The sequence below is a fragment of the Sceloporus undulatus genome, chromosome 4 (assembly GCF_019175285.1).
Source record: "Sceloporus undulatus isolate JIND9_A2432 ecotype Alabama chromosome 4, SceUnd_v1.1, whole genome shotgun sequence".
NCBI lineage: Eukaryota > Metazoa > Chordata > Lepidosauria > Squamata > Phrynosomatidae > Sceloporus > Sceloporus undulatus.
Window position 1 is genome coordinate 228,740,980 of NC_056525.1, and position 27,449 is coordinate 228,768,428.

General features: G+C 38.8%; 1 protein-coding gene across 6 annotated transcripts in view; it reads right to left on the bottom strand.

Moving 5' to 3' along the window:
* The window catches only part of LOC121928362 (CUB and sushi domain-containing protein 3), an 810,382-nt gene that overhangs the window by 406,145 nt on the left and 376,788 nt on the right, over positions 1–27,449 (bottom strand). For all 6 annotated transcript variants that reach the window (XR_006103494.1, XM_042462948.1, XM_042462947.1 and 3 more), the window contains exon 5: positions 7,123–7,330. Coding sequence is in view for 5 of the 6 variants with exons in the window: in XM_042462948.1 (XP_042318882.1) it covers positions 7,123–7,330 (208 nt within the window). In the remaining variant the exon portion in view is untranslated. The remainder of the gene's footprint in view (positions 1–7,122; positions 7,331–27,449) is intronic.

Below are 27,449 nucleotides of genomic sequence, written 5' to 3' on the forward strand. Positions count from 1 at the left end.
GGTGGTTTCCCAGTAAACAATGGATCATTCATTAAATAGACACCCTGAGGCCTTGCCATTCAACAACAGAACAATAGACAGATTAACATGTAAACTGCTTCCTCTCAAGCAACAATATCTATACCCCACTCTCTTCCATGCCAGCATCTCTGAAGATGCCAGCCACAGCTGCTAGAGAAATATCAGGAATAAACTCTAGAACATGGCCTCATAGCTTGAAAAACCCACAAAAATTTAAATTTGTTGTATTTTGCCACCAAGGTGGTTTTCTGTTCCCCACCATATAATCTTTTGGGACAAAAGAAGTTCCATGCCATTTTGTAGTTGAAATATGATGCTGAGAACCTGTTGTGAATGTGGAATGAGAAAGACCCTGCCCCTCCAGTGCCACCTGCTCACAGGTGTAGGAAATAAGTATATGCTCCCTTGAACCTGTACAACAAGGAATATGGGAAGGTAACCAATGTCTTCAAAGACAGATATGAAAGCACCTGGTGCAGTTCACCATACAGCAGTGAGAGATGAACTTGTGAAACCTGCAGGGCCAAATAAGGATGCAAACATATAAACAGTGCTAGAACTGTTCCACACAGAAAGCAGTCTTTACAAGTAATAAATAAGAGAAACCATAGTAGCTCTTTGACATAATTGAGGTGTTGAGTGTGCCAGACCACAGCAGGTGAAATCCTAAAGATGTGTGTGACACCACTGTTCCTCAAACACCTGCTTTTTGGCAGAAACAAGCTGTGGCATTCACCTGTGTCACTTGAAAATGCTGAAGCGATGGTGTGAGTAGGGTGAAGTTCAGTGGGAGGAGAAAGGAGAAGCCCCAGATTTGTAAAAAGATTGAAATTATTTTTTTAAAAAAAGTATTATTCTTTTAAAAAATTAAGAACATCACTTTTTACCAAATTTTTGCTTCAGTCACATGAAACAATGTATATGTAAAAGAATTTAGGCTGTGCATCTGATATTGTAATTTCGAGGTGTAATTTTAATTTTGCTAGTTGTTTATGTCACAACTATTACCATTACATTCAGTGATATACTATTAATGAGCAACTTTAGAACACAAACAACAACAACTAATGTTTCTGTATGTTGTGGGATAGGAGGAGGCCAATGGACAGGTGACACCATGAGTTACCATACTGGGTGATGCCAACCCTAGAGACAACACTGGCTAAAAGTTTACACATATCTACTGTTCATGACAGAGGTGCATTACAGAAAAAGTGAAGCATAAGAGGAATTATGACATCCCATTTCAGGACACTGAAAATATGAGCCTGAAGAGATGTTATGCACTCACAAAGTGGTTCAGATTGAATAAAAGGGAACAGAAGCAATGCATAAGGTCACTGATAAATTAGATACACTTTTTGGGATATGTGGGTTGTGTTTGTTAAGCAACTTTACCAAGGAGACAACATTAAAACTTCAATTATGCAAATTTAGATGTTTGATTCTTTATGTTGTTGTTTATAGGTTTTATGCTGTAAAATGCTTCAAGGGTTTCCAGGCAGAGGATCTCCCCATTAAATTTAAAACTTTATACTCTAGCTGTTGTGATAAATATCTCTTCCTGCACTCCTGAAGAGATATTTGCTTTGATTCATATAGAACTATAAAACATTAATTCTATCTTCTTATTAAGAACATTGCCCTTAATTACAATTATCTCTGAAAAAGAAAAATGTAACAGCTGCAACTATTCTGGGAATGATTCCCCAGACAATGTAATTAAGTTAGATTGGTCAAGACTGTCTGTGTAGATTTGAAAGATGCTAAACATCAGTGGTATTTTAATTTCATATATTTATAATGCAGCTAGATGAGCAACTGTTGGTGTACCAATCAAAGCAGCAGCTGCCCTGAATGACACTCTTGAATTTAGAGGAATATGCCAAGAATTATACAAAACCAAAATGTATGACAGCTGGAATTATGACTGGCTACTATTTGCATTCACCCAGAATGAGACAGAGGAAATATTACATGACTGTCTTGCATGGAAATCCCACATAGCCATGGCTTAATATATAGATGGATAAAAGTCCAAATGAGTGACATTTCTAATGTTCTACATAACATGGGGCAAAGAAATGTAGCCTTTAATGACTAAGCTATTTTTCAGCTTTTTAAAAGAAATCCAGTTTCACACATACACAATGCTCAATTTGCTAGCAGTACGTGAAAGAAATGATGTTGTTAAGTCTCTTAAGATATAGTATAAACTCAAAAAATTAAGGTAGTTCCAGTTCACTCAGAAATTTTTCTTTAAATAATTGGAATGAATGGAGGGACGTCCTTTCATGTAAGTAGAAGAAATTTCCCTACAGAAGAGTAGCAAAAGGTTAAAATCCCACATGTATTCTGTAATTCAGATCATTGAGAGGAAAAGAGGAAGCCCCAGGAAGACCTGACCAACAGAATTAATAAAAGGCAAGCAACTGAAGCCAGAGACAGCATCCAGGGAAGAGAGTCCTTTTTATTCCTGTGCATTTGTCCCACTTCTGTCCAATGTGCTCCTATTCCAGCTACTTCTGCTGTTGGTGCCACTGCCTGGCTATGCTTCACCTGTGGAACAGGAAGGTGTGGGGAGATTCAACTCTTCTACCTCTTTGCAGAACCAGGCCTACTGACAACCATGGAGATTATCGCACCGCAAATCCACACTGGGATAGACACAGACTGTAACAGTCATTGATAGCTTTTATTGCACTGCCCTGTATCTGGACAGGAAGCATCCCATATACAACCTGGGCGTCTCCTGCAGCTTTTCAAGTACAAGAAAGTCTTATTTTTGAAAAGGTAAGAGAGAAGCCTGGGTTGGATACGGGCTGCCTACTGCCTGGGTATAGGGAAGTGCAGTAAGATCTGTCAATGATGGTTATAACCTAGGTCTACCCTTGTGCGGATTTGGGATGAGATAATCTTTCATGACTCAGAAGATTCTGCTAGTCGCTTTCTCATACTCCAGCCTTCTAGTTATTTCTGATGTATGATGACCAAGGTAAATGTATCACTGAAGCTTCTTGGCAAGTTTTGTTCAGAGGAGATTTGCCTTTGCCTTCCTCTGAGGCTGAGAGAGCATATCTCGTCCAAGCCCAACCAGTAGCTTTTCATAGCTGAGCAGGAATCAAAATCCTCGTCTCCAGGATTATAGTCCAACACTGAAACCACTGCACCATGCTGGCTCTCACTGAGCAGACTTACTGAGAGGATTATCACACTACTGGCATGGACTTAGACTGGGCTGGGACTGTGTCTTAATGCACAGCTCTGTGCCCAAATCATTATTATCCCATCCTTCTCCCATCCCTGTCTAAAAATGCTTCTTTTCTGTCATGGAAAAGATCTGGGCACAGAGCTTTGGAAGTATAATTCAATGGCAATCCGAATGCAATCATGGGGTTTCACGTTATTGCGTGATAGACTACCACTTACAATTTCGGGCAATGGCATGCTATTTTTGGGCAATGGGAAGCCAGTCTGAACGCAATTTGCATTCACGTAAATTCGCTGAACTAGTGAATTCACATGAATGCATTCTGGCCCCACTTTCTTTTCATTCGAAATTAAGAGAAATTCCTCATGTGTGATAAACTCCTGGGTGTTACATTGAGACCTATTTTTCAATCTTTTATCTCAATTACCCAAGAAAAAAAAGTCATTGTTATTTCATTGGATAAATGTTCTAGTACACTTATTATTCAACTTTCAATCTTCATAGAACTAAATTCTTAAAAGTCAGTTCAGTTCAGTTCATCTTTATTACGGTCACAGACCAACACAGGTAAAAATGGGATACAGAATAAAATAAGGTAATGTTCAAAGTAAGAATATGAAATAGCTAAATGAATCTGAATACAGAAGTTCAAATTATTGTCTGGACAAAATTCTCTAACCATTTGGTTTTAATGGAATTTTGCAATATCAGTTCCTTCTGTCTTCTGAAGTAAAACAACATATGAAGATCATTTGCTATATTTGATTATGTATTTGTTCCATACATAATCAACATAGCTACTAGAAGCTGAACCTCAATATTATTCTAAAGGGATAAAAAGTATTAACATAATAAATCTAATTAACAAATCTCTGCTAATTAAGTTTGTAGATCTATTTTTTTCCTAACATATGGAGAGGTGCTTTTGCATAACCAAGTACATCAATCTAATTCCATAATATGAATGACAAGCCTGGAATAGAATGCTCCGTCAATCTGCTCTTTGAAATTAGCAATTATTAAATTAGCATTTTAATGCTGTACTTTAATTTATAGTTTGCACTTAGGTAATAGGAACATTTCCATCTTTATATGTTTACTCTGAATACTCTTTTCAACATTAAGTTTCTTGCATCTATGGAAAAAAATTAACACAAGAAAATTAGCTCTTTTCTAATGTCAGATTAACTCTATACAGAATTGCTCTTTAAAAAAGGCAAATAAAGATTTAGCAAACTGACAAATTAATATCATCTTTATGTTATTTGTGTTATTTCATTAATGGAAGGAATAAATTCTGGTTTTAAAATAATTATGCTACTGATATGTCTAAACAATTTAATAGTATGGGCTCTCACTGACAAATGTGCATCTTTTCATTCCAGATAATTACCTCACTTTAGCAGTAGTACAAATTATTCTCACTATACCACTCATCAGAATTGAAAGACTTGTAATATCAGCAGTGTAGAACCTGTAGCCCTCTATGCTGTTGGACTAGAGATTCAATCATTCCTACTACTAGTCATGTTGGCTGGGACTGATAAGAATTGGAGTCTGGCAACATCTGGAAGACCATAGATTTCTCATTCCTCAATTAGATAGAATACCATTTCATCGACAAGCTATATACACTGTAAATGTCACACTGAAATTAACTAGAGATGTGGAAATATGTAAGACTAAGAAGCCATGTACAAGTAAACCTGTGTGATTTTGTTTTCATTGCATTTCTCAGAATCATACTGTTATTCATGCCCTTTTCAATATTGATATTGAGTTCTGAGGGTCGCTTTCTTTCTGCAAAGATATTTGGGTACATTTTTATATTTTTCTAAATGTGCATTATTTTCTCACACATTTTTATTTACCTACCTATGTTCACATATTGCCCAGTGTGATTGTGTACCCCCATGGATTTCCATGTGTGTATGTGTGATTATAAGTTGTTGTCTTCAATTATATTTTTAAAAGGAAGAAAAAAAATCCTCATGTTTATGATTTTCTCACACCGCTGGGAAACCAAAATTTTTCAGATCATGAATTGAATGTATTTTTAGGGGTGGGAGGGTGAGAACTTGTTTAATGCAAATATCTTTCCCATAATATAAAGCAACATATTTTCCAATTCAGTCATCCATTCAGCTCACCTGTTTTATGGCAGGGGCAATTTAATACACACACACAAAGGGATGATATTCTTGTGTGAAAAAGCCATCTCATCAGATCAGGTATTGGTATCACCTGACATACAGTTGTTCCTCTTTATCCATGGATTATTTATCCACGGATTCAAACATCCATAGCTTGAACATATTTTTAAAATATATACATTCCAAAAAGCATACCTTGATTTTGCCACTTTATAAAAGGGATGCCATTTTACTGTGCTATTGTATTTAATGGGACTTGAGCATCTACAGATTTTGGTTTACATTGGGGGAGGGGGGAGACAACCAAAGCTCAGTGCATAGCAAGGGTCCAGTGTACTTTTGAGTATAAAGATTTCACCTGAAAATAATTGAGTGGTGAGACAGTTAACATATGAAGCTGTCTCAGATAAGTTAGACCACTGATTCATCTAGGCCAATGCTGGGCAAAGCACAGACCTCTACACTTTAGTGAAGAACACTACAAAATAGTGGAGAATGCTGGGAGTTGCAGTTATACACCCCACAGAGGGCAACACTTTGCCCACTCATAATCTATAACAGTATCACATTATTGAAGTGACAGTAACTCTCTTAAAAAGAGCTGTATTGTATGACATCACGCACCTATCTAGCCCAGATGCTTATGGGAAAACAGGAGAAGGCACAGACCACCACCTCTCTTCTTGTTTCCCCCAAAATTCATATTCAGAGATATACTGGCTGTGAAACCGTAGGTACTATATTCTTGCCATGTTCTCCGTGGATTATCAAATCATCTTTAAAATAATCCAAGTTGGTGTCAATCACTGCAATTGGTGGTAGCAAATTCCATATGCCCATTTTTTGCCCTGCTGTGCATAACTTTGCATTCATTTACATTTAAGCACATGGATATTAATTCAAACCCTTCACTTTCAGGAGACCCTCAGGAGTTCATTGCTGTTTCTTTTTGTACTAACCTCCATTAAAAAGGTAGCAAACCTGTTTACTTTCCTGCTCTGTTCTACTTTAGTTCACTTTTGAACAAGTGAGTAAGCCTGAAAAGGCTGAACACACATGCCCTAAGAAGTCCGACATTCATCCTATTTGAGCAATTTACAGAGAGCTGTTGGGAAGCTTCTGGTCCAAATTAGATATAGGTGATCAATAATCAGACTGCCTGAAATATTTTTCTCTGCTAAAGTCAGCAATGGGGGCTGTGAGTAAGTAGTAGAATTTGGATTTCAACCATCCTTCACTGATGTGAATGTTACTGAGGTTGGTTGAAACAGCTGCCCCCAACTAGACACAACACTGACAGCTGGCAAATGGGGGGAAACAAACAAGAATGTGTCACAAATTAACACTTAAGACAATTTGGTGAAAATTTCTTACTATTTACTTTGTGTTCCTCTACTTTTTAAAGCAAAAAAAATCCTTTTTTTAAAAGTGTCATTGATTCTTTCTAGCTTCTAGGAAATGAGAGTAACAGATGTTGTTCAGTAACCAAATCTGTACATCTGAGGAGGGCAGTTTAGGTCAAGTAAACAACAGAAAGGAAAGGCTGAAGTTTCCTCTGCAGAGATTTACAATTTTGATCTCCCCTTTTCTATACCTATGTCAGTTTTAAACAATCATATGTCTTTACTATCATGCTTCAGATTCACTGATCAGGGTTTTGTAGCTATTTTAAAGTGAGTTTGATGAGAATCACGATCCTTCATCAATGACAGTTTTGCAAAACAGTGTTTCACTCACCAAATGGTTGGTGGCTCTGATCCTTCTATTTCCAAGTAATCATATTTTTCTTCCATTTGAAAATCTGTAAATATGAGGGAAATGGTGTCGCCAGGTTCAGCCACAACGGTCCATGTGCAGTCTGCATTATTGTGGTATTCATTGGGAAAATTAGGGCTAGAGATGATGCCGCTAGATCCCCTCATTGTCCCTCCACATGCATCTTCCGCTGTTAAAAAGAATGAACAAACAGAGGAGGATAACCATAAGAAGAATATATTTAGGCACTTCCTGTGAAACTAAAACATAATTTCAACATAGTGAGCTACTAAAATACAGCATGTGCTATCAGCCACGGGGTAAAAAATGGAAAGATTGCTCTATCCTGATGGGAGACCATCCCCTATTGGGCTACTCTCTCAGCTTAGATCTAGAAGCAGCCATTCCATAAGTATGCAGCAGAGAGGGACTGGATGTAGGGTTGGCCCTATCAATTGTTCTGTGCCACCATTTCAGCTTGTCTCCTCTTCTCCTTCAACTGTTTATATTAAAACAGTGGTGTCACTTGAGATGTGTGGTGGTGCAGGCTGCACCAGGTGACACCCCAGAAAGGGGGTGATACCCAGTTGCCCCCATGCTATCCCTGTGCTGTCCCCACATATGTTCCCCCATCCCCCCATGCCATCCCTGGATATGATGCCATCCTTTTGTGCGGCATCACTGTGTACCCTCCTACCCTCTTGTGCACTATCCCCTGTGCACACTCCCACCCTTATGTGTCCCTATGTCATCCCCGCACATACTCTCACCCTCCCTTGCCCCCCACACCATTCCTGGATGTGCTCCCAATCTCCTGCACACTCCTGCATGCACTCCCCCACCACGCTATCCCAGACATGACAGAGCATGCTCCCTCCCTGTAGACAACATGGGGAGGGTGGGAGGGTATGTGGGGAACCCCCACCACCATACCTGGTACATGGATGCCACTATATTCAAATGTTCATTATAAGAATTCTGTAAAATTAAAAACTAACTACTAGGTTTTCTTGCTTTCCTCCTCACCCAGTTTTCCTATTGAGTTGTTCTTTTAGAAACATGTACATGACCTCAACTGATTATCATCAGTGCAATCCACCCCTATAGTTCAATCCCTCTATAGTTATCAACCACACTGATTTCAATATGGTTTCCTTTTAATTCTTACCAACATATGGAAGAAAACTGCTAATGTACTTGCTAATCCTATCCTGATCTCAGTACATTAAACCAACAATGAAAATGGTCCTGTATATACAAGCTGGGAACACACTAGACCTGGGTTTATCTTTAGGCATGTACAGATTGTTCCCTTTTTTGAGTCCAAGTATGCAGGTTGGCCAGTATAGGCCTGGAACAAATGGGCAAAAAGAAGCAGCCTCCAGCCACTTTGGAGATGTGGTACTAAAATGACTTATGTCTCCAACATGGACCATAGCAAAAATGAGTCAGAATAGTCCAGCTCCTGGCAATGTGGGATGGGTCCTGCGGCCACAGGTTGGTTTTGGAGCAGGCCGTGCTGTCATCACAGACTTGACCCGCTTGTGGCTGGCATGGATGTAGGCTGTTTTTTCTCACCCTTCTATGTATGTGATTTGAGTGCTGGATTAGGAATCCAGACAACCATGGTTTGAAAACCTGTTCAGCACTAAAAATCTACAGAGTGACCTTGTGCAAGTTGTACTCACTGTACCTCAGAAGAAAGCAACGGCAAATGCCTTCTGAGTAAATCTTGCCCAGAAAACCCTATAGGTTCAAGTCAGGGTTGCCATAAATTGGAAATAACTTGAATGGACTCAACAACAAATTAAGGTTGACATAATCCTAGTCCGCTTTCATACATTGACAAAATGGGAAAGGAAGGTGAGAATATGCCTTTTGCATGGTTACTGTTAAGAAAACTACAGTAAGGGTGGTGGACACTTCAAGATTTCACGCAACATTATCAGTACAGTGCTTCCTCAGGTTACGAAATTAATTCGTTCCGCGGCCGCTTTCGTAACCCGAAAAGCCTTCGTAAGCCGAAATGCCATAGGCGCTAATGGGGAAAAGCCGCGATTCCATGTGAAATAGCGCCGAAAAGCACCAAAAAAATTTTCGGAACCCGAAAAAACATTCGTAACCCGGAACAATTATTTCCTATGGGATTTTTTCGTATCCCGGAAATTTCATAACCTGGGTATTTCGTATCCTGAGGTACCACTGTAGTATGAGTAGCATTGTTGTTATTAACTTGCTGTATGCCCACCTTTTATTTGGGACTCAAAGCAATTTACAAATTAAAATGAATTTAAGCCGTGTTACAGATGGGCCCAAGAGGCGTCGTCATTGCACCGTGATTATGCATGAGGGGCGGGGCTTCCTGGCGCGCCTTGCCCCTCTCGTGTAATGAGTGTATCAAAATGGTGGCACCCTATACAGATGGGCGTTGCCATTTTGACGTTGCGGACGCACAGCGTCCTGATGTCGTGCCCTGGAAGAGACGCCGCGAGTGCACGCGTTGGCACTTGTGGCGTCTCTTCCAGGTTGCCGGAAGGAGCGCAATTTTTGCTCTCCTTTTTTGCAGCGCGGACGAGTCGTGTGGTTTGGCTGCTGCAACTCCTCCACGCTGCAACTTGGGCGGTCTGTAACAGGCCTAAAACACACTAAATATCAATATTAAGAGAATAATTTAAAAAACACAACTGAAGATAAGAAGCCATTTAAAAACAGTACAATAAAAAATACACCCCTTTCTTTGACCCCCCCCCCCCCCCCCAGTTTTCAATAGCCTGTCAGAATTAAAAGGTTTGGTAAGATCTGATGTGTATAAGGTAAGATGAATAGTTTCCATCTTTACTGATACTATATGTCTTGCTTCAGCTCTACTTGCATTATGGCCATGTCAATAGTCTTAAAGGCTGTATTAAATCTCCATAGCTGAATTTGTAAAGCTGTATTACAGGTGTCATACAGAACAGAGGACAGAATGGTCAAAAGGGGAACAAGGAGGGGGGAAATGAAATGGGGCAGCAACTTTAAGATTAACTGGGTTTTATTTTAGCATGGACTTTTGTGGATATAAACTCATTTCTTCAAATGCAGTACAGAATGGCATGAAAGCCCCAGGTATAGAACACATGTATACAGTTGTAGAAGCTGAAAATAATGTGTTAGGAACCAGAAAGATGCAAGTTATGTCTTTTGCCCCTTCATATGCTTTCATATCTTTCTGGATCCCATTATATTCTACACATTTAAAATAAGCAAACAAGGCATGATGAAAGAAAAGGACAAACTTTAAAAGCAAAGAAGAAAACAACAGCTGTAAGAAAATGGCACAAAGCAGACCAGAACCATTTTATTTGGAAGGAGCATAATAAAGACAGCAAGACATAGACACTGCTTCTACTAGAAGCTCCAGGTGCTTTCAGAAGAACAGCTGCCTCTTTCCTAGCATGATAAAAACTACAGCTGCCAACTTGCCTCCTGTTATGCATCTTTTAAAAGTACAGGAGCCCTTCCAGAAATAAGTGTAGCAATCCTAGCAGGAGCATCTCCAGAAATAGTTGGGATCAAAAGTTTGACAAAGGAAACAAAGATTTAATGAGTCTAATGTTGCTGCAGCCATAAATATCCAGGGCCCAACATTGCATTCTAAGCCCACTTTGTGGGGAAAGAGAGAGAAGCTATTGCACAGGAATGTTGTGTGTGAATCAGGCTTTGTTTCCCTTAGTCTTCTTTTATATGTTAAATTTCTAGCATCCCCACTCCAAAGACAGAGAACAAAGATAAATGAGTTTATACATCCACAAATAGCATACAATGCTATTAACCACATAGTACTAAATAATACTAAATATAACATACAATACAATTAATATTTCATACAAGTAATAAAAAGTGTTGCTATTTGAATTTCCCCCGCTCCTTTTACTGTTCCAGATATCCTTGCTTTACTCACTCCTAGCAGCAGTGGCATCCCTGCCCCGGATGTCACCTGGTGAGGTGGGAGGCTACTGGTAGAGCAGGGAGCCCAGTTTTCTTCATCAGTGCTTCCCGCATTCTACTTGTGATGTGGGAAGCAGCAATATGGAGGAGGGTCTGGCTCTCTCCCTCAGTTCTTCCTCAGCATTCTACTCATGGTGGCAGTGAGGGGTGCAGAAGGAGGCTTGATCAATTGTCATCTCTCTTCTGGGGTGTGACCTGGTATGGACCTCACTCCTCATCCTTCTAATGAATCTACTGCCTAGCAGGCAACTTAAGTAAGTGAGAGAAAGGCAGGAATTGACATATGTGCCCTACAAGAAGACCTGTTAACGTATTTGCTCTTAGCATTGTGTATGTGTTATTTTGACTCAAGGCAGCCTTGAGCCAATACTAATGAGACAATTCCACTACCCCAATTTTGCCTTGACTGAAGATTTTATGGGTCTTTAAGTGGCTGCAGCTTGTTCCTGTGGAATGTAAATCTCTGCAAGGAACAAATAGAAGTTTTATCTACAAAAGACAGATGGTGTAGGTCAGCTGAGGTAGACCAGGGAAATGGGATTCAACTTGTGCTAGATGTGGGGGGCGAGACCCTCTGAACATGGGAGGTTTGTATTTGAACCAAGAGCTGGATTCCCACAATTTTACAGTGGCCAAAAGTACATTTGCCCAATCAAAATTCACTGAGATGTCTGATCTGGTCACAGTGCCACATTTCTTAGCTGTATCTCATTTGGATTCATGTAGCATGCTCTTTATGTGGCTTTTGAAGAATCATCAGAAAGTGTAGTTGATCCAAAATGAGGCAGCAAGAATGGTTGACCAGGAATGCTTACATGATTCTGTATCCATAGATACAACCATTGAACATCAAGGTGTATACACACAAACACACACACACACACCAAAAACCTTGATTTCCCATTTTAAATAAGAGACATCATTTTACTATGCCATTATACAAGGACCCATTGTAAACTAGCTTTCTACTAATGTATGTGCATATAATAATGCTTGGGGAAAGGCTACAGAATGCCAGAACTTTGCTTCCTTTCATCATGATCTCCGCAGATAATCAATACTGTTGAATATGCACATAATTGTAGCTATTTTATCAATATGTAACTTCAAAATAATCATAAGTTTCAGTATCTTTCAGGGTTTCTTGTTTGTTGGTTTTTTTAACGTAACGTTTTTTTGGGTGAAGGAGACACCACAGGGAACAATTTATCAATGTACCTTGTGTAAGAAACCTGTGCAGGGCAGTCATTTCATTAAGGCAGACCAGGTGATAAGTCAATATAGCATACATATAAGAAAGTGAAAATAAAGCATGTAGCTCAGGCCATAATTTTTGTTATGATCTAAATGCAGAACAGTGTCTTTTAAAAAAAATGTTGGCACATCTGCACCTTACCTCCATTATTCCAATTTGTGTGAAATAACATACATATCGACAGATATAAAATTAAGCATCCGTAATGAAAAATGAAGGACAAATTGATATTCAAAATTGAGCAGGGATGAATAGTAAACAACAACAACAAAACAAGAAAGTCATAATTATTGAAAATATGTAATAGAAGTATACTATATTTGAGCACAATATCCATATAAATGGAAGATAGCACCAATATCCCTCCTTAAAAAAGAGACTTTGGTACAACTTAGGCATACCTTCAAATATGACACCCCATTAATCATTTATAGTCACTTATGGCCTCATACAGACAGGCCAAAATAAGGCTGCTTTGGGTCACTTTGGAGGTATGCTGTTTAAATGATGCATGTATCCTAAGAGTCTGGAAGTCATGCCAACACCTTGCTCCAATCCTAAAGGCTGGAGCGTGGCTTTGGCACAGCTTCCAGACTCTTAGAATGCATGCATCATTTAAACAGCATAACACCAAAGTGATCCAAAACAGCTTTATTTTGGCCTGTCTATATGGGCCCTTATGTCTCCTTTCTTCTTAGTTAAGCTCGTGAAGAACTTGGCATTAAAACATGCCTTATGAGGAGCGACTTAGTGAGCCAGGTATGTTTAGCTTGGGGAAAAGAAGGTTAAGAGGTGATATGATAACCATGTTTAAATATTTGAAGAGTTATCATACTGAAGATGAAGCAAGCTTGTTTTCTGCTGCTCCAGAGACTAGGACATGATATAATGGATGCAAACTGCAGGAAAAGAGATTCTACCTCAATATTAGAAAGGACTTACTAACTGAAAGAGTTGTTTGACAGTAGAAAATACTTCCTTGGAGTGTGGTTTAGTCTCCTTCTTTGGAGATTTTTAAACAGAGGTTGGATAGCCATTTGTTGGGTCCTTTGATTGTGTATTCCTGCATGGCAAATAGTTGGGCTTTATGGCCCTTGAGACCTCTTCCACCTGAATGATTCTATAATTCATTGTGTGCTTCTTCTTTTACATGTGAAAAACAGTGCAGTAACAGTGAAATACATTATAGTATCCTGTCATGTATTTCCCTAAGTACACGGCAAGAGAAGAAATGGTGACGAACAAGAGTGTTATTTTTCACACAATCTTATCATATGGTCTAATTCCAAATGCTTAACATAGCTACATTAAGACCATTAAGTCAACGTGATTCATCTAAGTATTGACTTACCATTCAAGAACTGATTTTATTTGTCTACTCTAGCTGGGACTAGCAATTGGATTTAGTAGTTTTTTGTGGGTTTTTCAGGCTATGTGGCCATGTTCCTGAAGAGTTTATTCCTGACATTTCACCAGCATCTGTGGCTGCCATCTCTTCTAGAACATGGCCACATAGCCCGAAAAAACCACAAAAAACTATGGATGCCAACCACAAAAGCCTTTGACTTCAAATTGGATTTAGATTTGGAATACTATTTAATTAATAATATGTGGTCCCTGTCTTCATGCCCCTCTCAAAATGTTCTCCCCCTGTTCCCAATGTGATGGGCCCAGGCAATGTAAGACCCAAACCTCAGTTTTGGTGTGAACTGTCCAGTTGACATCTAGCCAGTTCAGCACTAATCCCAGTGTATACTCTTCTTGAAATGCATTTGAAAACCTCACTTTTTGCTCCAGATCTTGATGAATAATCCAGAGTCCTCCACTGAAATGCCAGGTAGCTGTTTAGATTGTGTCCTGCTGTGACACCCATCACCACTAGTAGGTGTTTCTCACTCTGAGGTCATTCTGAGGTGCTCAGCGTGTGATCAATGCTGGGTGTCCTCTTCCGACCTCAGAGTGTGAGATTCTCACCAGTGGTGGTGGCAGCAGGTGGCACTGAGGGACATGAGTATGAAAAATTGCTCATCATTGCAATGGAGGATCACAGGTAAGCGGGACATCAGGGCTGCTTTAGAGCAAGACTCCTTTGGGCTGCTCCCAGAGTTTTCTGGCCAGTGCAACCAACAGTCTTGAGGAAAATTTGCTTTATCTTTCTATCTAGCAATACATTTCTTTTTAGAAAACTCATGCAAAGATTTTATTTTTATTAAGTACTTTCAGCAACAGATTTGCAAAGTTAGACACGTTTCAGGATGCAGACCTATCATTAGTTTGGTTTTTTGCTGTGTGCCTTCAGGTTGTTTCTGACTAACAGTGACCCTAAGGTAAAGCTCTCCTGGGATTTTCTTCACAAAATTTGTTTAGAGGATTGGCTGAGACTAAGAGAATATGACTTGCCCACAGTGATTCAGTGGGTTTCAATGGTTGAGCAGGGATTCAAAAACTTGGTTAAAAAACACAATGCAGAAAAAATCCAGCTTGAGACCATTTTAACTGCTCTGGCTCAGTGCTAGGGAATCCTGGGAATTGTTTTTCATTATAATAAATATAAAATAAAACTTTATTCATATCACACCTCTCTGTCAAAAACAATCAAGGCAGTTTACAGATTAAAATTTCATACAAAATCCCCATATCCCTCTCTTCCATAAAAACAACAATTAAACAGTTAAACATTAAAACCATCCAATTAAAATAGGCAGTCAGGTATGGAGTATTCGATGAGATAGTTGTATTTGGTGTGTAGCCAGGTTTACTACTCAGGAAAGGCCTGCCGGAAGAAATCTGTCTTGAGAGACTTTTTAAAACTGTCTGAGGTAATAATATGATGGATCTCCTCCAGCAGGGCATTCCATAATCTGGGAGCGGTGGAGGAAAAGGCCCTCTCGGTGGTTGCTGTCAATCTGGTCTTTAAAGGTTGCAGTAAATTCATCCCAGGGGACCTAAGTGTGTGGGGTGGATTGTACAGAAGGAAGCAGTCCCATAAATAGGTTGGACCCAAGCCATGTAGGGCTTTAAAGATCATAACTAACACCTTGTACTGTGCCCTGAAACCAATAGCCAGCCAGTGAAGCGATTTTAAAATAAGTGTAATATGATCACTACTGGGTTTTACAGTGACCCACCTGGCTGCCATATTCTGAACTAAGTGGAGTTTCCAGACTAAGCACAAGGGTAGCCCCATGAAGAGAATATTGCAGAAGTTGAGTCGTGCTGTTACCAGAGCATGTACCACAGTTTCCAGGTCTCCTGGTTCCAGGAAAGGCACAGCTAGTATATCAGCTGAAGCTTATAACAAGCGCTCCTGACCGTCACATTTACCTGATTTGCCATCTGGAGTGATGAGTTTAGGAGCACCCCCAGACTGCAATTAAGGGCCCCTACTGTGAGTACCTCTGTTTTGTCTGGATTCAGCTTTAGCCTGTTTTTCCTCTCCCACTACGGCTTTAAGACATCCATTGAGAGGAAGTCAAAGCTGAGGACTGAGACATGGAGAAATATATCGGGTGTCATCAGGGTATTGATAACACCCTGCCCCATGCTTCCAATGATCTCTCTCTCAGTGGCTTCACATATATAAGATTGTATGTGTGTGTATATATGTGTGTAATATATATATATGTGTGTGTGTGTGTCTGTCTGTGTCTGTCTGTGTCGTGTCTGTGTCTTGTGTCTCTGTGTGTGTGTGTGTGTTGGTTGGTGTGTACACACACACACACACACACACATATATATATATATATATAGAGAGAGAGAGAGAGAGAGTAAATAGCATCAGGGACAAGATGGCACCTTGAGAAACACCACAATTATGCTCTCTTTTTTTGAGGAGCAACTGTCCCTGAGCACTCCCCTCGAAATCTGCCCAAGAGGAAGGAGCGGAAACACTGCGAGCAGTGGCCTCTTGGTAAATTGTTATTTTTAATATTATTTATTAAATTTGGAATCTACTTGACTCTACTTATAGAGTCTATATAATGCTCAAAACCTCCAGCATTATGACACTCAAACCACTAGACCACACTATATCTATCTATCTACCTATCTACCTATCTATCTATCCACACACACACACACACACACACACACACACACACCAGCACTTTACTCTGGAGCAGAAGAAAACAAACTTGCTAGGACCAAAGATGAAAGCTTAATCCGTAACATCCTCAGGATAAACATTGTACAAAAATGATTAAATAACTAGAGATTGACTACAGAACAGATAATCATTGCAGGAAAGAATGCACCAAGATCAGTGAGTCCCCCCTCACCTCCTTCTGTGCAAAGGTTTTACCCGCAGAAGAACTGCATAGTCTTAATTCTGTTTAAATTTAAATCTGTCTTAATTTATTCCACTATGGTGAAAAGTACAAAAATTGCTGAGGAACCTTGAAACTGTCTATCTATTGACAAATTGTCAGTTGAAATAGATTTCTAGTAAAATTTGCAGCATTATTATACACAGAGTCTCTGTGCAGCATATTAAACAGAGATCAACAGACAAAGTTTCACCATGAATTGTCCTGGCTGAAAAAAAAATCCTGTTGATTGCTACATGTAAACTTGGAAATATTGGAACGAGGAAAAGCATACAGCTTGTAGATAAACAGATTTTACTCTAATTAGACTTATATTGAGCGAAACTATTGCACAAAAATTAGACTTGTACTGAGCATGATTTCATTCACTGTGCATTGCTTCTCTGACATCTCAGCCCTAGCAGGCCATGCTAGCTGACTTTTTTATCATTATTATTTCTTGGAAAAGTTATTATGAGCAGCTGGATCCAATATCATTTTTTCAAAAACTGTACTGGTAATCTGACTATACTAGCAACCAAGACTAATGTATTTAGTTAAGCTGTTCTGTTTATTAATAGCTACTGCTCTGTGTTCTGTGAGATTTTAATAAACTTAATTAAAGATACCTGGGCATAATGTCTTTCTCATATTCAAAACTATCCCATATTAGAAATTTTGAAATATTTTCAATATTTTGCCCTTTCTATAAAAGCTTTAGTGGCATGATAGTGAAATCTGTAGTACAAAAGTAGAAGTTTTCACATATATATTAAAGCAAACTCATAGATGATTGTATAAAATGAAGTTTACCTTCCAGATTTCCACTTCCAAATCTTTTTTTCACACTATTTTTATTTATTACATTCGTAAATTGATTTTCAAGACTGCATATATAGGCCATGTGACTGGTATCCTAAGAGACAGTGATTAGCTCCAGGTTACTTAGTGAGGTTCATAGCTGAAAAATTTTTGAAATCCAAATCTCCCTCTCCATTATAGCATGTCTACCTACAGTAAAGAAAGCAACATACACATATAATGCTATTTTACAAAATGTAAAAAATACCCATAGAAAGAAGATTCTAAGTTCTAGTATTCTATGAGCACCATTCTGAATTAGAACATCTGAAAAAAGAATTTCTATGTGACTTGAAATACAAAAAGGAACACAAGAGCATCTTTTCAGCAGTGCACCGCTTGTCTTCTTTTCTAATCTCATAATGCTTACTTATTATTGTTAAAGAAGCCCCTACCTTCATCTCCAGATAAAGTCTTGTATGACAAAATGCTTGCAAGATTCCTGACTCCTTTCATTTCTGTGCAAGTGTAATTATTCAGTGAACTTAAAATTCAGCCCTCCAGAATGTGATTTCCGATTATCACTTTCCCCCCAGAAGCTACAAATAGGACTTGACCTATTCAGATACATTTTCAGCCAAATTACAGAGACTGCCTGGTCAGCTTTTTTTTTCTTCTGCCAAAAAAATTATCAGCCAGAGTCCACTTTCATGTGGAAAAGTTCACAGTGTGTATGCTCAGAATGAAAAGTAGGCAATACATTAAAGGTAAAAGAAAAAATTCCATATAATTTAAGCAAAGTTTAACAAAATATAGGGGATTTTATCCAAGGGTAAACAGTATATTCAACTATGCTTGAATCATGCCTTCAAAATACAAGAATCTAACCAAGGACTAAAAAGTCAAATATAAATCATAATATAATGCATGTTGGGATTCATTTTCATTTTTAATCGAGTTCATTCACATGGATTATGTTTCCCATCTTCTCTTAAAATATCCAGTTACAAAAAATGTACAAATATCATTGAGCTTTTCTTAACTGGATACCTGGATAGTGCCATATACCTGGATAGTGCCCCCCTTTTTCCTTGATCTCCATTAAACCCCAAACAGTCTTTCCTTTCTTCACACAATATGTGTAACTCCATTTTCCCTGTTAGCAATCCCATATTGTGGCAGAAACTATGGGACCTAGGTTGAAACTGTAGTGTGATGGATGAGGGTGCAATTGCCCCAGCCCTGGAATGGTAATTCTTAAAAGAATGTGTGGTACCAGAAACAATGGTCAACTTTAAAAAAAAAAAACAGAGGAAGGAGGACAAATATGTTTCATTTTAACAGGAGCAGTGTGGTGAAAAAGAGAACTTGGTGTTTGACTGGGTTTTGCCCAGACTTACTCACCTTTACCTAGTTCAGTGGTGGTAGTAGCATTGCCACCAAACCCTTGTTTGGAGATTCAAACTCCCTTTCCTTCCCTGGGTTCCTGAGGCGGTAAGAGCTCAATCCCTTTTCCTTTTAGATTAATTAGGGGGAAATGGAATATGTTCCTGGTAAACCTTGACATGGAGACATATGACCAGAGTTTCTCCCCCTGCACTCCATCAGGTTTATAAAACATGAAAAGTTTTTTATTTTAAAAAAGGAAATAGCATGCTAAGAGGTAGTCAAAGACATATCAAACAAACTCAACTAGCTGAAAGGACTGGAGCATTGCACAGGCCAAATAGAGAATATCTTACACTTGCACAACCCCTGATGAGTAATAAATGCAGACCCTCTTGGGCCTTAGGGTCTAATGGCACTTGCCAGCGTCCTTTTATTAAATCCAGGACAGTTATATATGGAGCACACTGTAGCTGAAGGCAATCTACTCTGGACATAGGCTACCTCTCTGGGGCCATCAGCTTCTTGATCCCACAATAGTCAACATAAAAGTGGACCTCACCATCCTGTTGCCTTACCAGAACCACTGGTGAAGCCCCTGCACTTTGTGAGGACTGGATCACATCAAAGGCTAGCATTTCTTCAGTTTCTTCTTCCAAGATCTTGCACTGCCAAGGGGCTGTATGGTAAAGTTGCTGGCATATAGGGCTAGCCGTCCCTGTGTTTATGTTGTTTGTGATGAAGGTGGCTCACCTTGGCAGTTCTAATAACTGATCATAAAACTTCTCACACAGCCATTGTGCTTGTCCCCTGTTTTGTTTAGATAAAGAGGGTGCCCAGCAGATTTCCTCTACTTCCCCCATTTTATAACATCCAAACACTGATCATTCAATACTTCCAAGTCTCCTGATAACTCATTGAAATATCTGAAACCATTTTAGCCCAGTCAAAGTATGACGTAAAGGAGTTAAAATGGTACACCTTGGGCTTGTGTGTTATTCTGGGAAGGCAATTAGACAAGTCATTGCTTCCAGTTTTTCCTTGACCTCAAGGGGATCTTGCCAAGTGTCCTCAGTCAATGGTTTGAGAACCAGGACCCAGTCCCCTGCCTTACAATTTTTTTATCTGGCATTGTTATCAATGGGGCTGCCAGAGTGAAAACTGGAGATGGGTCCTGTACCTTCCAATGGCTGTGCAGAAGCAGGTATTTCAGCAGCTGTTGCTTGTTACGTGGTTGCATGACAAAAAAACACCAGCTCAAATTTCTTCCTCAATACAATCATTAAAGGTATGGAAGCTCTCTTCAGTTTTTCATTTTGGCAGCCCTGTATTTATATTGTTCATATATCTAGGTATATATGTCTATATTTTAAAATAACTATCCAAATTCATCCTATCTGAATTCATTTTGTATACTCATCTTTAATTTTCCTTAGAACCTCCTCATTTTTTGTCCCAGTTTCCCCAGAGAAAATCCTTTACTATCACATAACAATTCCCAAAGGGCACAAGTGCTATGTTCCTGTTTCCCAAAGAGGGGTTGCATTGCACTGAATTATGTACATGTGACTACCTTGTCAAAACACTATATAAAGTTGGGGGTGGGGAAAGAGGGGAAGCAAGTCATAACAATAGTGATGTTTCCCTAGCTGGTACAGTGAATTAATCTATTCATGGTATTTATCAAGAATTTTGTAACTACATATTCATCCATGGATGAAGACTTTAGTCTTGCTCTGTATGGACACTTCTCTTTATCCAACACTGTCTGCAGTTTTAGGTGCTCTGAAATATCAGAGGGTCATTCATAGTACAGAAGTATAGCACTATTATATCACTTTGTCATTGTTCCATCCTATGGAATCCTTGGATTTGTAGTTTGATGAGGCACTAGAGCTCTTTGTGGCCACAAATTCTGAATACTCCTTCCTAAACTGCAGACCCAAGGATTGCATAGGACAGAACCATGGCTGTTAAAGTGGTATGACAGCACTATCATTATGTAGGGTGAATGGTCTCAGGTCTTGTTATATAATCTGGAAGTGGTGAGTTGAAGTGGGATCCTACTGCTTTGGGGTTTATCTCAGGAATCCGTCCTCTGGGTGAGCAAGAGTGATTACATTTTACAGTAAAAAGAAACAAAGAAACAAAACTATGAGCTGTCTCTTAGTGCAAATGCTCTTCCACTTCTTCTAACAAAATGTTAAAATGCAATTGCATGTCAAAAATAAAATAAAGCACTATTAAATTAATCATAATTCAATTGTGAAAAGACCCACATCAATAAAAACAACACCAGCCAGCATGAAATCGTTTAAAGCAGTCAACCTAAAAGCCTCTGAAAATGCCACTTATGTTATTGAAAATGAATGCACACTTGTCTCAATCTTGCTCTGATCTGAATAAAAAGTATTTCCTTTTACTTTTAATCATATTGATAGAAGCAGGTATAGGTTTATCTCAATATTTTAAAAATAGGTAACATAAAGGAGAGGTCAGCACTTGTGGTGGGCCTAGGGGCCAAATCTGCCTATAGAGACATCTGGGGAAACATGGGGTAGCAAAACTGCAGCCAAAAATGGAGTGCTGGAAGATAAAGATGTGATTGTTTTTTGGGGGGAGGGAGTATTTCATATAGTGGTGCAGTGGTGGGCTACAACCTATTTAATTTTCAGTGCAGTGGTGGGATGCAACCTATTTAAAAGGTGAACAGTAATTCCTAGCAGATTCCAGGAGAGGCAACTGTCCAGGGAAGGAGGAGTAATAAACGGGAAGGCTGAGGACTCTGAAGTGGTTAGGTAAAGTGCCATATTATACTCACTCCTGAAATAATGATAGGAATCTGTAAAACAAATACAGAAGTTAGATACAATTTAAGTATCTGGGCTATGAAGATCTTATTTGCACCCCAAGTACACATACTGCTTTCAAATGAAAATAAGGAAATAGCTTCCAGCTTCCAATGAAGAAATAGCTCTCAGCTTGCAAATACGTTCTCCTAGGCCTGTTACAGACAGCCAAAATAAAGCTGCTTCGAGTCACAGTGGAGATATGGTGTTTCAATGATGCATGCGTCCTAAGAGTCCAGAAGTCGCACCAAAGCCACGCTTCAGCCCTAAGGATGGGTGTAATGAGGGAAGGAAGGTCCCTGGGATTTTGGCCTCACCCTGATACACAGCATCATCATTGCTCCTGTCTAGGAGTATAGGATGAACCAAGACAACAGAGAGAAACATGAGCATTCTGCTTGTATCATAAAGTCATGGAAGAGCTCCAGCCCTAAGTGTAAAATGTCACAACTACAATTGGGAAATGGCAGGAAATAGACCTGAACACAAACTAAGGAGTTGTTTTTTTTAAAAGTGACAAATAGAGCTTAATTTTCCAAGGCTTTTCAGCAGTTTGGATGTGCCTTGAGCTTGAATGAAGTTGAGCATCATTTGTAAATAGTGAGGTAGAGTACAGGTCCCAAATTAACAGCAACTGAAAGAATCTGTTCCTCTAGTAAAGTTGGCATCTCCACTTCAAAGAACAACCTTATTGCTGCCTATAAGAATAAAAAGTATTAAATATTTTTGCCCCAAGAAAAAGTTTTAAAACTCTTTCACTCTGTGCCAAAAATATTATTATTTATACCTGATTAACACACTACCTTCCTAATGAAAGAAATGTGTATCTGCATCACATTTCACTTTTGAAATCCAAAAAGAGACTCCAATGTTTCATAACTACAAGTGATTTAAGGAACACAGGAATATCACACAAATGTAATCTCTGCAGTAAAATAGTAATCTATGGCTCCTTCTGCTCTAAAAAGCCATATGACCTGAGGGCATATTTTAAAATTACCATTTTCTAAATAATCATCTGAGTGGTCCTGAATAAGGAAGTGTCTCTACATTGTTTTATTTATATATTACTATAGGAGAAGTTTTCCTTCCAGCAGCCGCAGCAGCAGCAGAAAGATTAAGACACCACATTGTTGTACTCAATCACAAAGAATTAATGATATACTTTCTGTTCATCTTTATGTTCAGGTACAGCTGAGGCCACATTCCCCAATCTCTTGGTTTAGGAAAAGAAGTAAGCTAAGAACCTTCCTGGGAGTAATATGTAATCCAATTAATTTCTCATGTTTAGACAATGTTCAGTGACAGTTCTCTTGAAGCCAGCACCTGCTTTTTACAACACACTTCTTTTCTGGTTTTTACAGCAAGTTATAATTGCCAAAGTAAGTGAAGCACATCTGTATTTTAAAAGTTAGGTAGTCCTGATGCTATAGTTGCAGACAGGTCTGTCTATAATGATCTCTTTTTTCTAGACTGTCCCAAGATATTTTTCAAGTCTGCCTGAACTATTTTGGGATCTTAAGCAGAAAATCTGGCAAGCAAATCTCCAAGAGAATAAAAATAAAATATCCATACATTAAGCTATTTTTCCTTTTCATGATAACCAATTATAAAATCTTTCTTGGTGTACAGTTAGTTAAATGTAGTTGTCAGAAAAGGAGAAATATCTTGAAGAGATAGTTAGGAGCCTTATCGCTCCACTTAACTAACCCGGCTTACCTCATCCAAATTGAAGCCTAAATTGGGAGGCTGCTGGGTCCTACCACAAGGATTTTGCCGCCAAAGCCATTGGATGAATACAGCCCGGCAGCAGCCCGGGTCCCAGATGAGCTTTGGTGGTCATATTTCGAAGCCGAGAACTTTCCAACTTGGAAAAGTGGCCACTGGAGTTTGTCTGGGCCAGGCTATACCCGGTGACTTTGGTGGCAAAATTCTTGTGGTTGGACTTGGCTGCCTCCCAATTTAGGCTTCAATTCAGATGAGGTAAACTGGATTATTTAAGTGGAGTAATAAACTGCTAATTCTCTTCTCCCCCAATGAGGAAGGTACTGTTCCAGACTCCACCACATAACAGAAAAACACGTAAACTCAAGCCCCATTAAAAACAATGGGGCTTGTTCCCACAACACACACTTGGCGCACATCATTGTTTCTTCTGGGGTGCTGGAGAAGCCTTTCTGGTGCAGCTTTCAGCTCCATAAGTGATAGCTACTGTTTGCCTTGCAGCGCACTGTATATACATAGGGATTGAAGCTAGAATAAAATATACTTTGATGACTCTGCAAGATTATAAATGCCATAAAAGGTTCTCTTATACTTGGTTAGTGAGGATGATGTTTAGAAAGCATGAACATTTGCATAATTTTCAACACCTAGATAAATAAACGAATAAATAACAGGGTTTTATTGTCTAACAATGTGATTGTTCTCTGCAATTAATAATTATTGCTTCAAGTTAAGTTAGTTTTTCCTGAAACCATCTATATCCATTTTTACTGGTAAAGCCCAATGAGGAGGATGCTACTTACTTTTTTTAAAAATCCAAAAGAGTCACAAGAATAACTGCTTGTTTGTTGTGTTGTGCCTTCGTGTCATGGGCGATTTATTGAGGCTCTAAGATGACACTATCACAGGTTTCCTTAGCAAGATTTGTTCAGGGGGATTTGTCATCCCCCCCCCTTTTAGTCTGTGACATGCCCAAAGTTACCCAGTCGATTTCCACAACCGAGCATGATTTTGTGCGCAGGTCTTCCTAAATCCTAATCCATCCCATAAACATGGTTTTGTATCCAGGTCTTCCTGAATCCTAATCCGTCCCACAAACTACTTCTCTACATGTTATACACAGACTAAAATCAAACAAGCAAACAATAATTTGGTCAGACCTCAACCTGGAATATAGTGCTTTAGTCACCAGAGTGTAAAAATGATTTTGTAAAAGTGATGTGCAGACAGAGGAGGGTGTCCTAGATGGTAGACATTCTAGAAGCCAAATATCAGTATACCTCTGTTAAAATAGATGTGTTCCTGCACATTAATTTTTGAACAGAAAATTTGGTACCAGATGTAGGAATAACATGGAAAGAATAAGGATAGATTCCCACTTCACAAATGCAGTTCAACATGTTTCAGCAAACACTTTATTCAACACTAATCAATATGCTCATATGAAAGGTCTGGTATATCTTACATAAGTAAACAAAAGCATAAGGACCACCTCAAGTCTTCATCTAAAAGGTATCCAGGGATGACCTTTTCATTCACTAGCCTCCACCTTTCTGATTTCCAATTTGGTGACCAAACTTTAAGAATTTTTTTCTTGCTTCTTCTTCTTCTTGTTGTTGTTGTTTTTTTTTAACTGTTGGAGCTAGATGGCATGTCTGCTCTTCCCTTTTCTCCCTATTTTGATGTTCATGCACACTCCATAAGTGATAGCTACTGTTTGCCTTGCCTGTTGTAGGCACTCATGGCTATCAAGCATTTTTGTTGTTATTTGCTGCCAAGTCAATTTTGACTTATGGCAACCCTATGAATGAGAGACCTCTGAACCCCCCCCCCCCATCCTCCACTTCTCTACTCAGAGCCATGGCTCTTTGATTGCATCTATCCAGCTGCAATGTGGATTCTTTTCCTCTTTTCCTGTTGTCTTCCTGTTGACTTCCACCTTACTAAATATTATTGTCTTTTATAGTGAGTCATTGCTTCTCATGATATGACCAATGTATGACAGCCTAATTTAGTCATCATGGATTTTAGAGAGTCCAGGTCTGATTTGCCTTAGTACTCATTTATTTGTCTTTTCAGCAGTCCATGGCATCTGCAGAACTCTTCTCCAGCATCATATGACAAATGAGTTGATTCTGTTCCTGTCCTCTTTCTTCACTGCCCAACTTTCACAGCCATATATAGAAATGGAATATGTAATAGCATGGACAATCCTAACATTAGTATTCAATGATCTGTCTTTGCACTTTGATAACTTGTCTAGTTCCTTGAAAGGAGGACTTAATAGAACTGACTGTAATAGAATCCTACTCTTTTGGTTGTTGGTTTTGTTTTGGTTTTGTTTTTTAGCAGATTTGGCATTGGGAGGATGGTGGAAGAGGGCTGACGACATACAGGCACTTTCAAGTCAGGTTGAAGCAGATTTCTAGAGTACACAATTTATTCCATTGCGTACTCTAGACACTCTGCTTCAACCTGACATTGAAAGTCTGTATTTCTTGAGCCCTCTTCCACCATCCTCCCAATGCCAAATCTGCTAAAAAAAACAACAACAACAAAAAACCAACAACAAAAAAACCTCCTGGCAAGACAAAGGAGGAGGAATAAAAGGGGTCTGAGCAGGTGTAAAAAAGCTTTGTAAAAAGGACCTTCTTTGTTAAATGCTTTGTTAATTGTGGTATGTCTATATGTCTATTACAAAAGGTTCAGGGAGTTAGATACGTTTAGCCTGGCCAAGAGAAAACTGAGAGATGCCATAATAGCTCTGTAAAAGAAAAAGAAAAAGAAAACTGAAGTGCTGCCATGTAGATCCATGTTATTTAAAGTAGTGGTCACTAGATTGGATTGGCAGCCAGTCCCTGGAAAATTTCCCAGAAAGAAGCAATTGTATTCAATGGGCACAAATTTAGTGCTGGTCAGTAACACATTGGAGAAAAATGATTCCTAGTCCCTCATATCCAGTAGCTTAAGAAGTATTGATGTAGATGATGGAGTGGGATTGTTTTCTGCTGCTCCAAAGGGTAGTAGTGTATTCAGATTACACAAGGGGAAAGATTTTGAGTACTAGGAAGACCTTTCTGGTAGTAAGGTAAATTTGACATCAGAATAATCTTCCTCAGAAGGTGGTGGCCTCTGATTCTATGCTTTGCACATTACAGTTATCAAGTGGAAAAGGACACACATATTTGAACAGGAATCAGTTTTATTTATGCACTATAACTTCCCACTGGATCTTCTGTCAGTACTCTAGATCTTGGCTTTTTTTAAATTTGAAAATCTAATACACAAATTCCTTCTTTAAAGTATTGTCTATAAAAATCACATTTGCTTTCTTTAACATATAGATTGATTAAATCATATGTGCCCTCAGCATAACCATTATAATGATTTATCACTGCAAATTGGATTTGGTGAGTAATTATAAACTGTAATTTATTACACTAGTTGTAAAGGGCACATAACGCAATTAGGGCTGGGCAAAAAACATTTTTCAAAAATGAAAACCGTTCCGAAAATCACAAATTCCCATTCTCTATGAGCTAACTTACCCTTCACATTCCCTTTGTGCCAGCTACTAACAATAACTCTGTGCTAAGCTCTCTGCATACAAAATGGTGGTATTCTTTACTATACTGACAATATGGAAATGAATGCAATACATCAGGTTTTGGAATGGAAAAAGACCCCATTGCTTGAATGAGGGCAAAGGATGATTGGATGACTATGACACTATCAGAAACACAAGTGGGAAATCAGAGCTCGTGCAAGGATTAGAAAAAATATGCAATGTCTTTGTGGTGACCTTGCTAGTCCACTGGTGTTTATTAAACACAGATCAATTATTAGTAACATATGCACACTGTTCATGTACGCCATAGGCAGGCTTTTATATTCTTGATTTTACTTGGTTTTGTACAGCACCATGTAGATTTACGGCGCTTTATAAAGATAATAATAATAATAATAATAATAATAATAATAATAATAATAATAATAATA